Source organism: Leptonychotes weddellii, chromosome 6 (assembly GCF_054177405.1).
Source record: "Leptonychotes weddellii isolate Sample4059 chromosome 6, ASM5417740v2, whole genome shotgun sequence".
NCBI classification, from domain to species: domain Eukaryota; kingdom Metazoa; phylum Chordata; class Mammalia; order Carnivora; family Phocidae; genus Leptonychotes; species Leptonychotes weddellii.
Genome location: NC_138374.1, coordinates 138,204,995 through 138,221,652, shown reverse-complemented (window position 1 = coordinate 138,221,652; position 16,658 = coordinate 138,204,995). Strand labels below are relative to the sequence as shown.

The 16,658-nt window shown below is 47.8% G+C and overlaps 1 protein-coding gene and 1 long non-coding RNA gene across 4 annotated transcripts in view; one reads left to right on the top strand and one right to left on the bottom strand.

The window, feature by feature from the left end:
- Window positions 1-16,658, bottom strand: part of LOC145722416 (uncharacterized) — a 130,724-nt gene that overhangs the window by 12,215 nt on the left and 101,851 nt on the right. The gene's annotated exons all lie outside the window — the stretch shown is intronic.
- Window positions 1-16,658, top strand: part of INTS3 (integrator complex subunit 3) — a 41,990-nt gene that overhangs the window by 7,330 nt on the left and 18,002 nt on the right. For all 3 annotated transcript variants that reach the window (XM_081825559.1, XM_081825558.1, XM_081825557.1), the window contains 7 exons: window positions 2,774-2,857; window positions 5,353-5,436; window positions 10,462-10,575; window positions 10,770-10,854; window positions 12,190-12,256; window positions 15,107-15,251; window positions 16,166-16,295. In XM_081825559.1, the coding sequence (XP_081681685.1) occupies window positions 2,774-2,857; window positions 5,353-5,436; window positions 10,462-10,575; window positions 10,770-10,854; window positions 12,190-12,256; window positions 15,107-15,251; window positions 16,166-16,295 (709 nt within the window). The remainder of the gene's footprint in view (window positions 1-2,773; window positions 2,858-5,352; window positions 5,437-10,461; window positions 10,576-10,769; window positions 10,855-12,189; window positions 12,257-15,106; window positions 15,252-16,165; window positions 16,296-16,658) is intronic.

The following is a 16,658-nucleotide window of genomic DNA, read 5'->3' as shown; positions in this document are numbered from 1 at the left end:
CCCTTACACCTCTTTTCCATTGTCCTTACATATGGGTTCCTCTCAACACTGCAGTAGAACCTCTTCTCAGCAAGATGTTTTGTAATGACCTGTAGGATTAGTGGGAAGTAAACTGCCTACCTTTGTCCATTTTGCCAGCATCACCATTACTGGGAATTGGGAATTGGTTTTCCTTAAATAGTTTTGGGATTAGTCCTAAAGATAAAGTTTTAAAAGACTCAGGAAGTAGTTTCAGTGGTGATAATGGAGAGGCTCACGGATTTAATATGAGATATATTTGTCAGTATCTCCTCAGTATTTAGTATTAAATGTTTCTTTAGGACAGGAACCCGTGACTAAGATCTCCTTAGAATATTGAGCATGTGTCATGTTAGAGTTGGCCTTTGAAACTAGAATGCCTCTTGGGTGGACTTTAATGCAACTATCCCCACCTTTGTCCAGAGGCTCAGGCAGTTTGGCCTTTTGTTCTCCTTTTCTTTCCTCATGCTCATTTTTTTAAATTTGTTTTTAACTTTTTGGGGGGCACTTTTTTTTTTAAGATTTTATTTATTTGACAGAGCAAGAGAGCACAATTAGGGGGAGCAGCAGAGGGAGAGGGAGAAACAGGCTCCCCACTGAGCAGGGAGCCCAAGCGGGGCTCAATCCTACAACCTGAGATCATGACCTGAGCTGAAACCAAGAGTCGGATGCTCAACCAACTGTGCCACCCAGGCACCCCATTATGTTTCTTTAATTTTTTAAAAAAATATTTTATTTATTGAGAGCACAAGTGGGGTTAGGGGCCGAGGGAGAAGAAGAGGGAGAAGCAGACTCCCCAGGGAGCAGGGAGCCTGATGCAGGGCTCCATCCCAGGGCCCTGAGATCATGACCTGAGCTGAAGGCAGACACTTAACCCACTGAGCCACCCAGGTGCCTCAGTGTTTCTTTAAATTTTTTTTTTTTTTTAAAGATTTTATTTATTTGACAGACAGAGATGGAACATAAGCAGGGGGGAGTGGGAGAGGGAGAAGCAGGCTTCCCGCGGAGCAGGGAGCCCGATGCGGGGCTTGATCCCAGGACCCCGGGACCACGACCGAGCCGAAGGCAGACACCTAACAGCTGAGCCACCCAGGCGCCCCTGTTTCTTTAAATTTTTAACAGCTTTTTATTTTAAAATGATTTCAAGCTTAGAGAAATATTATAATACATAGAACTCTCATATACTCTTCACCCAGATTCACCAGTTATTAACATTATTTCTCTGTACACATTTTGTTTTAACCTTTTGACAGTAAGTGGCAGCCATGAGGGTTTAAATACTTCATTGTGGGGGCGCCTGGGTGGCTCAGTCGTTAGGCGTCTGCCTTCGGCTCAGGTCATGATCCCAGGGTCCTGGGATCAAGCCCCGCATCAGGCTCCCTGCTTGGCGGGAAGCCTGCTTCTCCCTCTCCCACTCCCCCTGCTTGTGTTCCTGACCTCGCTATCTCTCTCTCTGTCAAATAAATAAATAAATACTTCATTGTGTATTTCCTAAGAACAAAGATCTTCAGTTACATAACTACTGCTCTGTTGTCAGGATTAGAACATTTAACATCAATATGCTTCTGTTACAGAACATACTCAGATTTTACCAGTTGTCCCAATAATGTCCATATAGCAGTCCAGGATCACAAGTTGAGTTTAGGTGCACTCTCTCTTTAACCTGAAGCAGATTCTTAATCTTTCTTTGTCTTTCATGACCTTAAACACTTTGGACAGGTCAGTTATTTTGTAGAGTATCTCTCAAATTGGGTTGTCTGAAATTTCTTCCATGATTAGATTGAAATTATTCATTTTTGGGCCAGAAAACCATACAAGTACTGTTACAGCCTTTCCAGTGCACCCTGTTGAGGCATGTAGTGTCAGGAGTCAGTTTGTCTCCTTTTGAGGTTATTAATTTTGATTACTTGGTTAACGTGATATCCTCCAGAATTTCTTTCCCCTTTGTAATTATTTTGAACCCACATAAATATCCTCTTGTGCAGTTTCACCTCTGGTTTAGTGTCCACTGATGATATTTGCCGGAATCATTTTTGCTCCTGTTGTTCCTTACGCATTTATTGGTTGGCATTCCACTATAAGGGAGAGCTTTCCCTTCATTATTTATTATGTGTGTATGTTTTAGCATGGATTCCTATTTTATTCAGTGGGTTATAATCTTTTTTAAATTTTTTTTTAAAGATGTTATTTATCTATTTGACAGAGACACAGCGAGAGAGGGAACACAAGCAGGGCCAGTGGGAGAGGGAGAAGCAGGCTCCCCACTGAGCAGGGAGCCCTATGCGAGGCTCGATCTCAGGACCCTGGGATCATGACCTGAGTCGAAGGCAGAAGCCTAACGACTGAGCCACCCAGGTGCCCCTCTTTTTTTTTTTTTTTTTTTTTGCCCACTAAGCTCTACACCCAACATGGGGCTTGAATTTATGACCTCCGAGATCAAGAGTCGAATACTCTAATGACTGAGCGCCCCCTCCCCCCCGTGGGCTATAATTATAATCTTAAGCCTCTTTTAATATGTGGGTTCCCCCTCCCTGCTTTTTTGCCTTGCAATTTGTGTGTTAAAGAATCAGGTTACATGTCATGGTTTCCACCCTCTGGACTTAGCTGATTATATCCTGTATAACTTTACTTGTAAACTGGTAGTTAGATCTAGAGGTATGATGAGGTTTAAATTTCCTGAAAACCTTTTTGGGGTCAGAAATACTTTGCAGGTGGTGGTGTGACACACTCTGAACTTTTTCTCACCCCTTTACAGAGGTTAGAAAGATGCATGAGCATTGTGACATCGATGACTACTGGTGTCTCAGAGAGGGAGGCCAATGATGCCCTCAATGCTCACGTGAGTATAATGCTCTCCCCCATCCATTTCTGTTGCTTTGGAAGCTTTGAGATGTGATCCAAAAGATAGAAGGACTTAAGTGGCTGGGAATTAGGGGACTGAAGTGAGTATCTTGGCTCCCTGAACCAGACTTCCCAGCTCCTCTCTCTGTCTCACTGTGGGAATCCAGCTCTTGGAGCTTAGGTGTCTTAATAAGTCACAACTTTTAAAAATAACTCTTAGTTCTGTAGTGACTTTTTTCTTTGCAAATTATTCTCACATATTTGATCCTTTACATTTCATTTCCTTTTTTTTTTTTTTGGAGGGAGGGAGGGAGGGGCAGAGGGAGAGGGAGAGAGAATCTTAAGCAGGCTCCACGCCCAGCACAGAGCCTGATGCCAGGACTCTATCTCACAACCCTGAGATCAGGACCAAATCAAGAGTCAGAGCCAAAATCAAGAGTGGGATGCTCAATCGACTGAGCCAGCCATGTGCCCCATGATCCTTTATATTTCCTAATCTGTGAGATTGAAAGGATTTTAAGTAGTACATGTAAAGGTCTTTTTTTTTTTTTTAAAGATTTTATGTATTCATTTTTTTTTAAAGATTTTATGTATTCATTCATAAAATGTATTCATTTTATGTATTCAGAGAGCGAGCACAGGCAGGGGGAGTGGCAGGCAGAGGGAGAGGGAGAAGCAGGCTTCCCGCTGAGCAAGGAGCCCAGTGTAGGACTCCATCCCAGGACCCTGGGATCATGACCTGAGCCAAAGGCAGACACTTAACCAACTGAGCCACCCAGGCATCCCAGTACATGTAAAGGTTTACAGTAATTCCAGCCACATAGTGAATGTTTAGTATTTCCTTTTTATTAGTAGTATATTATTTTTATTGTGTCTTCACCTTACAAACACCACAGATTCAGTGATTTGCCCAAAGTCTTGACTTGGTATGTATGCTTATTACCCCATGAATGGCTCTGCAGCTCCCTCCCTCCTGAAGGCTATTACGGTCTGGTAAAGGTGGTACAGTGAGGTTTTTTTTCTGCTTCATTATTTTTTTAAGTTTTCTCTGAAGATTTATTTATTTATTTTGAGAGAGAAAGAAAGTGTGCACACACTTGAGTGGGGGGAACGGCAGAGAGAATCTTTCACGCAAACTCCCCCCCTAAGCATGGAGCCTGATGCGGCTTGATTTCAGGACCCATGAGGCTTGATTTCAGGACCCATGAGATCGTGACCTGGGCCAAAACCAAGAGTGGGATGCTCAACTCACTGAGCCACCCAGGCGCCCATAAGATTTTATTTTATTCGGGCGCCTGGGTGGCTCAGTTGGTTAAGCGACTGCCTTCGGCTCAGGTCATGATCCTGGAGTCCCGGGATCAAGTCCCGCATCGGGCTCCCTGCTCGGCGGGGAGTCTGCTTCTCCCTCTGACCCTCCTCCCTCTCATGCTCTCTGTCTCTCATTCTCTCTCTCTCTCAAATAAATAAATAAATAAATAAATCTTTAAAAAAAAAAAGATTTTATTTTATTCATTTTATTTATTTTTAAGGATTTTTATTTATTTATTTGTTAGAGAAAGAGAGAGAGTGCACAAGAGCAGGGGGAGGGGCAGAGGGAGAAGCAGGCTCCCTGCTGGGCAAGGAGCCCAATGCGGGACTCGATCCCAGGACCCTGAGATCATGACCTGAGCCGAAGGCATAACATTTAACTGACTGAGCCACCCAGGCATCCCAAAGATGAGATTTTATTTTATTTTAAAACATTTTATTTATTTATTTGTCAGAGAGAAAGAGTACAAGCAGGGGAACGGCAGTCAGAGGGAGAGGCAGGCTCCCTGCTGAGGAGGGAGCCTGATGCAGGACTCCCATCACAGGACCCTGGATTGTGACCTGAGCCGAAAGCAGACACTTAACTGACTGAGCCATCCAGGCGTCCCCCAAAGATTTTATTTTTAAGTAATCTCTACACCCAATGTGGAGCTCAAACCCACAACCCCAAGATCAAGAGTTGCACACTCCACTGACTTAGCCAACCAGGTGCCCCTTTTTTTCCATTTTAAACACTCTTTAGGGGCGCCTGGGTGGCTCAGTCAGTTGGGCGGCTGCCCTTGGCTCAGGTCATGATCCCAGGGTCCCGGAATCAAGTCCCGCGTCGGGCTCCCTGCTCCTCAGGGAACCTGTGTCTCCCTCTCCCTCTGCCTGCCTGCCACTCCCTCTGCTTGTGCTCTCTCTCTGTCAAATAAGTAAATAAAATCTTTAAAAAAAATAAACACTTTACATTTTCTGCTTCTGGCCTGCATCAAGCCTTGGAGAAAACAGTAGGGTCTGTTCTTTCCCCCACCTCTCTCCTGAAACAGATGCTTCATCACTTTTAGGAAAAGGAGATCATCAGATAGAAGAGTTAATGATTCTCCTTTGCAGGTTATTCAGGAGTCCCAAGTTTTCTGGGAGAAACTGCTCAAGAACTTTCCTCCTATGAGTGACAACTAGTTTTCTTCCTTCCTCATTTCCCAGGTATGCAAAGGCCCCCCCCAGCATGAGGAAATCTGCCTGGGCCTCTTCACCCTTGTCCTTACTGAACCTGCCCAAGCCCAGAAGGTAAGACTCCCTGCTCTGGACCCACAAACTCCCCTCAGATAGTCTGAGGATATGGTGGAACTTAAGGGTCAGCTGGCATAGTGCCAAACCCGTTGACCAGAACTGGATCACCTTGTTGTCCAGATACGCTTACAACTCCCTTTTTATTCTCAATGAATTGGTCATTCTCTGACTTAGATCCTTTCTCTATCTAGATTCTGAAGCTAAAGAGCAAGAAAAGCATTTGTGAGAGTGGAAAAGCATTTGAAGAGTTGTACATTGTAGATTGATGGGTCAAGGTTATGAGAGTTAGGATTTAATCCAGAGAAGAGAAGAGAACAAGTTATAACCAAGTCCATTGAGAGTTCTTACCCAGAAGAGCGTGACCTGTAGTTTGTAGGTTCTGTATCATTGGCAGGTGAATAGAAGGTAGGCTTAACATTGTAGCACGTAGGATTTAACAGTTTAATGTTGATGATTGATGCAGCAATAATGTAGTGACCAAGAGAACCCTGGAACCCACTGGAGCCAGACTTCTTCAGGAATACTGTGTAAAAACTAGTCTGGGGTCTTCACAGCCAGGAGAGTGTCCTTTATGTGGAATGGTTAAAGTGGGATCCTTGCCTGGGGTGAGGGATTGGGAAGGATGATCTCTTTGGATTCCATTCTTTACGTAATAAAGCAGTAAAATTCTGTCTTTTACCTCTCCAGATTTCCCTTTTCCAGCAGTTCTGTGTCCTTGCAGTCTTGGGGCAATGGTTTAGAAGTGTATGTCTGGTATCTGGCATTAACTATGTGACACTAACAGAGAGGAACTTGGAGTGGGGAAATTCAGTGTTCTTACTGGCCCTTCCTTGAACAAGGATGGCAGGAAGCACACATGCTTGGTGCCCAGCACTGTGTCGGGCTCTATCCAGACGAGATCTCATTTAATCCTCTCAAAAGGTTGGTGGCTTTGTCCCCTCTGTCCAAACTGCTCCCACTTTACCTATAAGATAACTGGAGGTCAGAGATACTATCATTTGTTCAGGGAGAACCAAAGAAAATCATCCCCAGGGACAAGGACAAGATGCCCATGCCCGCCTGGCATAGCTGTTTGAATTAACCTCAGGGGAAGGATCTATGGGCATGGCAACCTGATGTGTTTGTATTCCTCTGATGCCAACTGGAGCAGTGTCCAGGATGAGGGTAGGTGGTGGAACAGCAGGTATTCACAGGTCCTTGGTGTCCCAGGCCATTTCTGGGCTGGGACCTTGTTGTGTTAACTTGACATTTCATTTTCATACTGGATTTATCACCGAGATCCTTGAAGACAAATGAATGTCTCCAATTTGGTGCTGTTAAACAGTAATATGACCCAGTCTGGCCACTCCATTTAAGAGAAATTGTTGGCGAAGACAGGGGTGGACGGGTTGGGATGAAGGTTTCGTTTTCTCTTGTGTAGGTTTTTATAAATACAGTTAAAATCTCGTGTAGTCACTTCAGTGCAAATTTGTCCAGTCTGCTGGTTTTGTTTGTTTCAGGTGGGATCTGCGTCAGCTAGGGTAAATCAGTAAACTTCGTGAAGGGGCAGGGTATGTGTGGTATTTCTAGGTCTTTGTCTAGCCTGGCAGTGAAAGGCCATAGCACTCTGCATTATAAATGCTTATTAAGTCATGAATTTGGCCAACCAGACATGACAAGGTACTAGAGCACTTTGTCTTCTTGCCCTGGGACAGCCCCATGAGGGTGGCCCAGGCCCTTCCTTGCCTTGGACCTCATAGCTGGTTGACAGCTGCACCAGGATTGTGTTCACAGGCTAGCTGTTTCCAAGTAAATCCCCTCCCTGGAGTATATGAGGCTGACAGGCCCCTGTCAGGGCTCTTCAGACAAAGCAGTGGAGTTGGGGGTTCGGAAGACAACTGAGGTTTAAGCAACTGAGGAGCTGGCAGGTGGTAACTCATTGAGAGACTTTGAGCCAGGTCAGAGTATGGGAAGAATTAGTGACATGTCTCTGAGGTGCTTTGATCCTTTTCCCTAAAAGGGTGATTATCTTGTGAAATGCTTCTGTGCTGCAGAAGTTTCAGGTAGGAGTTACTGGTGAGGACTGATTCTGATGCATTGTTTTAGGCTTCAGCTTAAAACAAGGGGAGTGTTTTCTAAGGGTTTGTTTGGGGTTGACTCTGTCTCTGGACCAGAAACCTCAGGATGGAATGGAGGTCTGGTTCCTAGATCTTAGGCCGGGAGATGGGAGCAGGGGTGGTGGAGAGGGTGGTAGTGGAAACAGTCTTGAGCACATTACAAACCTGCTCTGGGGAAGCAGGAGCTAAAGAGCCTCAGTCTGGGCTGCAGGCAGGTTCAGACGTCAGGGCCAGCTCTCTGGGACTTCGTGGTGCAGCAAGGGCAGGCTGAACGAGAGCATTCAAGGAAGGATAAAGCAGGCTGGGTTTTGGTGGAGAGTGGAATATGTGTGGGGTGGGTTTTGTCCTAGTTGTACCTTCTTAACGTTCATCTGCCGTCTGGGCAGCTCTTATGTTTATAGTTTTTGAGTTTATTTCTTATTTGATGTCTGAGCTGAATAACTGGGAGCAGGCCAGTTTCGGGGCCTGTGGAGCTGTAGGAGGTAAGTAGGCAGGCTCTAGCAGTTAGTAGATAGAGGTGACAGGAAAAGGTCTAGCATCAGTGAGAAGGTTCCTTTTCAAGAGTCGAGGCCTCAGGTCTTGGCAGTCGTTGCTCACGAAGGTGGGTTGGAGGCTGTGTAGGCCCAGCAGTTGGGGCAGAAGCGCTACTGCCCTGCCGTTCTTTTGAGACTCTGTGCTTCTCTTCTGTGTTCCCCACTGAGTTTTTGTTTTTTGTTTTTCCCCATCTGCTTCTCTTTCAAGCCCATCAGAAAACTGGCACAGAGCTTGGTGAGGCAACTGGCAGCATCAGGATGGGGTGCCCTGGTGCTCAGCTGCACATGTTAGCAGCAGTGTGGTTGATAAGTCCCACATGGCGCGTGGAATTAGGCAGACGGTCTCTGCTTTCTTCATCTGTTCCCTGTGTCTCCTGGGAGACTTGTCCTCCTTCCCTGTCCTGGGTCTATTTCTGCATTTCTGCTTTTGGTTGAACAGACAGGGCTCCTCTCCGGTGAGTCTGGTCTCTGTCTTTGTCCTGACATAGATTTTCCTTCTGTCTCTGCCTCCCTCCTGCTCTCTGCCCATCCTGTAAGTCATACCTCCAGGGGAGGCTCCAGGGCTGACTCACCATTTACTGACCAGCTTGTTGGCAGTAGTTCACTGGTACCTTTATACATTCCTTATTCCCTTGCTTGTACTCTTTGATCTCAAATGGAGTCAGAGGATAATCAAATCCTCCTTTGGGTATGAAGAGTTTATGGCCTGTGAGGGATCTCTAAGTGTTGGTGTTTTTATCAGATCCATCATTTGACTTAGGGCAGTAGAGGCAAGAGGATGTAACAACAGTTAACCTCTCAGGAGTTCCTCCTTACACCGAGGCCAGAGAGGAGGAGCACTTCTCTTCCAAACACTTGGGATGAAAGCGCTCAGGAATATGGTCGTCTCAAAGCCACCTTCAATCCCCACCTCCCTCCCCAGCAGCCTCTTTTCCTTGTAGCTATTTCTAGTGCTGGTAAAGAGGTGTTAAGAGCATGGAATCTGGGGCGCCTGGGTGGCTCGGTCGTTAAGCGTCTGCCTTCGGCTCAGGTCATGATCCCGGGGTCCTGGGATCGAGCCCCGCATCGGGCTCCCTGCTCGGCGGGAAGCCTGCTTCTCCCTCTCCCACCCCCCCTGCTTGTGTTCCCTCTCTCGCTGTGGCTCTCTCTGTCAAATAAATAAAATCTTAAAAAAAACAAAAAGAGCATGGAATCTAGAACAGGACTGCCTGGACTTGGATTCTGGTTATTCCTCTGTCTCTTCAGTGACCTGGGGCGAGTTACTTTGCCCTGTTATACCTGTTTCTTCATCTGTAGGAATAAAGAATATAACTGCGGGTACCTACTTCAGAGGGTGGTTGTGGGATTCAGATGCCACCATATATATAATAGCAGGTGCACAACCCCAGGGCATGTTAGCTTAGCGTAAGTGTCGCCATGGTTGATGCCACCGGCTTTCCAAGGTGGTGGGCTGATACCCACATAATTTTTACCCTTTGTGCTGAGATCCTGACAGCATGGAGCTCAGCAGGCCAGTGAGGCCTCCTAAGGCATTCCTCCAGGAGTCTAGTCTCTAGAGAGCCAGGATGAGAACACTCTCCGGGGAAGGGGACAAGAGCACTCAGAGAAGATTGGCGTGCCTTCCCTCACCTCTCCCAGGGTTGGCTATGCTTAAGGACCCCTCCTTTTTCAGTGTTTGGCAGAAGCAAAGGGCAGCCTAGAGAAAAGAAGAACAATGTTTAGTTAAGGAAGTTCAGTTTTGTCCTGCCCCTTCTTTCTGGGGCCCTGGTCCTCAGTCCCCTTCCCTAATGTTCCTAGCCCTTTGCTTCATCTGGCTGAGTCAATACAGGTCTAAAAACCTCTTTGGGGTCCTTTCTAGTCTGTTCAGCCAGACCCATTCTGCAGTGACCTTTCGCTGGCAGATGAAAAGCAGATGGCCTCCACCTGGTTTTGCTCAGCTTGTGGCATGAAACAGTGGGGCAGTTTTTAAGAAGGGAGGTAGGGGGGGACGCCTGGGTGGCTCAGTCGGTTGAGCGGCTGCCTTCGGCCCAGGTCATGATCCCAGGGTCCTGGGATCGAGTCCCATATCGGGCTCCTTGCTCAGTAGGGAACCTGCTTCTCCCTCTCTCTCCCTCTGCTTGTGCTCTGTCAAATAAATAAAATCTTAAAAAAAAAAAAAAAAAAGAAGGGAGGTAGGGGAACAAGGAGACTTTCTTAGCAGGCTTTTCTGCCTTCTTAGAGAGTAGCTCCATTCCTTCTCCCCACCCTGTGTGACAGGGCCAGGGTTGGGTTTGGGAAGGAGGAGCCCTGTGGAAGGTCTTTCATTGCCATTTGAATCCCATGGGTAGAATTTAAGGGGAAGGGGGGAGCCTGTCCTCAGTCTGCTGGTTGCTCACAAACCTTGCTTCTCACAGTGTTACCGGGACTTGGCTCTGGTGAGTCGTGACGGCATGAATATTGTCCTGAATAAGATCAACCAGATACTCATGGAGAAGTACCTGAAGTTGCAGGATACCTGCCGTACTCAGGTAAGGCCAGGAAAAGAGAGATCCAGCTCAGAGACATACTAGGCAATGGACTCTCTCTCCTAAAGGGAAGGGAAGGAGAAATCGGGGGTAACACACCTCTTCCTTTGTACACCTAAACTATAATGTGGTTGGATTCACGCCTTCCTCAAATTTAGAGGCCCTTCTCTTCATCCGCCTTTTCCTCTCTCTTTCAGTTGGTGTGGTTGGTACGGGAACTAGTGAAGAGTGGGGTTCTGGGAGCCGACGGTGTTTGCATGACATTCATGAAGCAGATTGCTGGTGAGTTTGAGGGCAGGAGCACAAGGAAGAAAGGAGAGGAGCCCAAAGGCTAGATGCAGGCAATGGAGAAGGATTAAGTGCCGGGGGGGGCGGGTCTCAGTTCCTGGGTTGCCTCGACTCTTTCCTTCTGAGACAGGCCTCTTCTGGCAGAAAGAAATGGAAAAGTCACATGGGGTCTTTTGAAGCAATACATCTGCCTTGTTGTCCTTCCTGCCAAACTCAGGGCCTGACGTAGAATAGTTGGCCTGTTTTAGCCAGTCCTCATTCTGGGGTTTCATGGCATGTTGGATCAGGAAGGATCTGGAAGGAATGGGAAGAGACGTTGAGGGCAGATAATTTGTTCCCATCACATTATGCTTTCAGAAACCCAGATATCTTCCTGGGCTCCACCCCTGTGTTCTGAACGCTTGCTTCCAAATATTTATGACATCTGATGGGAACCAGTTTGAGGGAGGAACTGTGTCACAGAAGAGACCCTGACATTTAGGTTTTGTTCTCTCCTTCGCATCAGTGACATCTTTCTGAGCCACTAAATATCCAAGAGGCCTGCCTGTGCTACCTCTTTTACTCAAGATCACGTGTGTTTGTTTAAAACTGACTCTGCTTCTCTATCTCACCATTCCCATTGGTTCTTTGCTTCCTCTTTAGGAATTTCTGTAACACTGGTGCTCCTGTTTTGATGTGCATGAACTTACTCTGTGTGATATCTGACTGTGTGAACACCGACTTTGTAAATGAGGACTAGAGCCAGCACAGTGTTGTGCTGGCTCTTTTGCCTCCTGGCATTTCCTTCCCAGTTCGGTCCTCAGTCTCCTCTTCTCATCCTCAGACTTCGGTCTGGCGTTGCCACATGTTACTTTTGCCCCAGGAAGTTCCGTAGCAAGCACGGAAGACCATGATACCTGGAAGCAAGAAGCCGTGGGCCTGTCATGAGCCTGACTTGGGATTTGGGAGTCCCCAGTGGAGTGCCACTGACTGGTCACCTGCACCTCAGGCCCTATTTGAGATGTCACCCTTTCTTCCAACCAGGGGTTCTTCATGTCTCTCTCAGACATTCCCTTTCAAGGGTCCGAGTATTCCTACTGCAACCCCCAGTCTATGGAAGAGTAGCAGCTCTGGTTTCTGGAAATATCTAGAACTTACCTTCCTTTCTTTGAGGACACAAAGGGGAAACTTTAAAGCCTGACTAAACAGAAGGCAGTTTTTCCAACACTCAGAACGTCCATGACAGGAGAACAGGGATGGAGAAACAGGATGGGTGAAGAAATGTTTTGGATTAGCTGAGTCGATGATCAGAGCCATTCTCATTCTGTTTTCTCCCCCCTTTGAAATTAGGTGGAGATGTTACTGCAAAAAATATCTGGTTGGCAGAGAGTGTCCTGGATATCTTGACGGAGCAGAGGTAGAGTCTGCCGTGACAGGAGCAGGTGTGGGTGTTGGGGTGTGAGCACTGATAGGTGGCCCGAGAACACCTGGGCTTAGACCGGGTGAGGTGGGGGAGGGAGAGGCAAGTGAAGGAATTCAAGCCACTGTCCGGCCCAAAGGGATGAAGGGGTGGGAAAGAAGGTCTTTGCTAAAATATTTCAGAGCCCAGGAAAAACTGGCTTCATCTGATAAGGGTTTATTTTTGATCCAGACCTCCTTGGAATGTTTATCTTTGGGGGGAGATGGGGGAGAATGAGCTCAGCAGAGTGGGGCCAGCCAACTGCCCCGCCCCTGCCTGGCAGGTACCCCTTTTCTCCCTTCCAAGGCTGTCCACCCAAACCGCCCTCTCCTGAAGTGGCAGGGGGTGCGGTGGGAGGCGGAGGTTTGCACACAGGGTTGGGGGGCTGCAGTGGTAGAAGGCATAAGGGGGCGCATTGGGCTTCTGGCTAATTCCTTCCCTTTCCCATCGAAGTGAAGGACCAGAAATTTTATGAGGGTTGTACTGTATGTGCCCTTGTTTGGGGTGAGGCCTTCTCTTGGTCCAGTGGCCTTGCTCTTCTGTTGCTTGACTTTGGAGTCTGTTTCTGTGCGAGGCCAACACAGTAGTCAGATGATTGGAAGGGCTAATAGTGCCCATATTTCCTGTGGTTCAGAAGGACAGACCTCCTCCCATCCTCACACTTGTTCTGGGCCCTGCCCAAGCTGACGGCTGGGTCAGGTGCCTTGCAGCGCCACCTAGTGCGCTGGGCACGGCTTGCGGCTGGGGCTGGCGCACTTCTTCCTGGTGCCACCCACCGCCACCGGCACAGCCCGGAGATCCCAGCAGCCTTTCTGGTGTCCTGGGTGGATGGTTTCACTTTCTCTTTCTCTTCATTATCCCATCCCAGGATTCAGATAATTCATCACCTCTGCTCACAATCTTCCTGAAAACTGATTTTTCTCATTTTGTTTCTGGTGCCAAATACCCCCTGTTCATGTGCTGTAAAGCTGAATTTTCCTCATTTGGGCATTTAGAGCAGTCCCCACATACATGTGTCAGATAACTGCCCTACCTTTTCTCCTACCCTCCAAAACCTCACATCCTTTGGTGCAAGTTAGTCCCTAGATGATTAAGACTGTCTTCTACAGCTTCTCCCTGCCTCCCTCCCTCCCAAGAGTTTCTGAGGCCTCAGAATTAACAGGGAGCAGATGGGGGAGGGCCTCCCCATTGTCCTTGGCTACTGTGTTCATTCTGTGAAAGGAAAAGACCAGAGTCTTTTAATTAGGTGGCTTGAGCACTTTTCCGGAATCAGGATGTTGCCTGGTTGGATTAATTAAACTCCTCGGCTTATTCCTGTGGTTCCTTGCTTTCCAGCAGGTGTGCCAAAGCCCTTACAACTACTTGCTTGGGGGACATAGCTCCCCGTTTTGGCACGTTGAAGCAACATTGGAGAGTTTTTGTCATCTCTTCATGGTCTTTTTAGCATTATTTTTATTTTTTTAAAAGATTTTATTTATTTGAGATAGCGGGCACAAGAGCAGAGGGAGAAGCAGACTCCCTGCTTAGCAGGGAGCCCGACGCGGGGCTCGATCCCAGGACCCTGGGATCATGACCTGAGCTGAAGGCAGACTCTTTTTTTTTAAAGATTTTATTTATTTATTTAACAGAGAGAGATACAGCAAGAGAGGGAACACAAGCAGGGGGAGTGGGAGAGGGAGAAGCAGGCTCCCCGCAGAGCAGGGAGCCCGATGTGGGACTCGATCCCAGGACCCTGGGATCATGACCTGAGCTGAAGGCAGACGCTTAACCTACTGAGCCACCCAGGCGCCCTGAAGGCAGACTCTTAACAACTGAGCCACCCAGGTGCCCCTAATGGTTTTGGTTTTTTTTAAGATTTTATTTATTTGAGAGAGAGAGGGAGCGCACGCACACGTGAGAGAGCATGAGCAGGGTGAGGGGCAGAGAGAGAGGGAGAAACAGACTCCCCGCTGAGCAGGGAGCCCAACGTGGGTCTCAATCCAGGAACTCCAGGATCATGACGGGAGCTGAAGGCAGACGCCCAACCTACTGAGCCACCCAAGCGTCCCCCCTTCTACTCTTTGTGAAGCAGCAGGGAACACACAGTTCTTTCATTACCCCCTTTCCCCCCATGGAAGTTCTAAAACTCCTGGGAAAATAGGCTTTTCCATCCAAAATCATATTCTTTTTAGATTGTGATTTAGGGCAGGTACCTCATTGTCTGGGAGTGGGAGCAGTGGCCAGGGAGAGAACCAGGGAAAGACATATAGCATAGTGGGCCACTAATGATAGGCATGATGAAAGGGCTGACACGGTGTGTCCTAAAGGGTCTTCAAAGGGTCTCCAAAGGGTCTTAACCCCTGACAGTCCTCGTTCCACACCGTAAGAACTGCTGACTTAGGGTTGCCTCTAGAACCTCTTTCTCCTATTCTCTGAGCTGTAGAGAAGCTATGGTGTATTCTCTGTACCTAGTACCTCACATGGTGCTTGGCACATGATAGGCACTCAGTAAATGTTTGAATAGTGAATCAACGAATGGTTACTTTATCGGAAGCTAAGTAGTTATGTGGAAAAGAGAGATTGCTTTCATTCAGTGCTTATCTTTATTGGGCACCTGGTGGAGCAGTAGGAAATTGTCACTACCTTAGACAATTGATAGTCCAGGATGGGTAATGAGCAAGCAGTCAAGGAATCAAAGAACCTCCTCCCAGTGCTAATCACCAGCCATTGCTGAGGCCCCAGAGCCACGTGTGGGAGTGAATTGGGAGAGTGAACAGGCCTGGACAGAGCCCGGGTGTCAGGTACCCCCCCCCCCCGCAACTTCTGCAGGGAGTGGGTGCTGAAGAGCAGCATCCTCATTGCCATGGCTGTTTACACATACCTCCGCCTCATCGTCGACCACCACGGGACTGCCCAGCTCCAGGCCCTGCGGCAGAAGGAGGTGGACTTTTGCATGTCCCTGCTTCGGGAACGGGTAAGGATGAAAACAGTGTGGGCAAGTGAAACCCAGGATGGGACACCTATGTGAGTTTTGTGAGGTGACCTAGGCCAAGAGATGTCATTTTAAAGAGAAAGAGGTGGTTCAAGACCTGGTGTTTTTTCATCATTCTGAGACAGAGGAAGGGGGGAGGTGGGGAATCCATGCAGAATAGCCCTGGCTCCTAGAAATGCTGTCTGTTGGACCGGCCTCCTAGGGATTCTCCTGGTCAGCTTCGTAGACGCTGTTGCACACCACAGACGTAAGCTGCCACTATTATATCATCCTCCCCACCTGCCCACCTGGGTGATGGCTGTGGTCAAGTGGGATTGTGACTTGTCCACTGTCAGGTCTCCGAGAGAGATCCCAGAGCTAGGATCTCTACGTGGTAGCCACTTCCCATATGTGGCAATTTAGATCAAAGTTAATTAAAATTAAATAAAACTTAAAAATTCAGTTGCTTAGTTGACTTAGCCACATTTCAAGTGCTCATTAGCCACATGTGTGGCTAATGGTTATCCTTTTGGACAGCATAGAGGTGGAGATCATTTCCATTATCAGAGATTGTTCTGTTGGACTAGGGAGGGTTGGGGAAAGTTATCTCGGGCTCAGCTTGCCAGTCCTGTCCTTTTAGAATGGTCTCTCTCCCTCTGGATCACAACCATTATGGGAGGGGAGGGGAAGAGATTCAGGCGGAAGTCAACGGGGCTTCGGTAGTTTCCAGTAGCCTGTCCTTCTGAGGTCAGTCTCCAGCTTCCAGCTCTCTTCCCCTTTGGTTCCAGAAGAAACCCTCTTGTCCCTTGGGCCCTCTTTCCTTCCTTCCTTAGAACAAGCTGCTCCTTGGTCCTTCCTGCAGCAGGTAAACTGTCTGTGTTTTTATTCTCTCTCCTGTCCCTCCTCCCCTCACCAAGTTCATGGAATGTTTAATGATTGGCCGGGACCTTGTAAGACTACTTCAGAATGTTGCTAGGATACCAGAATTTGAACTGCTTTGGAAAGATATTATCCATAACCCTCAGGCCTTAAGTCCTCAGTTCACAGGTAAGTAAGGACCAGGGCATCCTGCCCTTGGGAGTTGGGAGGTCAGTGTATGTGTGCTGTGTGAATCCAGAGGGTAGAGGCTGGAGGGTAGGAAAGGCTTTGACAGCCAGATATAGGAAGCTTGGGACTAGGCAGGCTCTGCCAAGTATGGCTGAATGTGGGAATGGCAGAGGTATAGAATAATTCATGTGGTTCCCAGATAGCCCCTGCTTGGCAGACTCCAGCTGCCATTGCTCCTAAGAAAAACTGAGACAGAACTGTGATCATCCTCCTCCTCTCCCTGCAGCTCTTTGGCTTGGGAGGTGAGCTGATGACCAGCTTCCAGCCTCACTGGGTCCAGCAGGGGAGTCAGAGGTCAGCTCG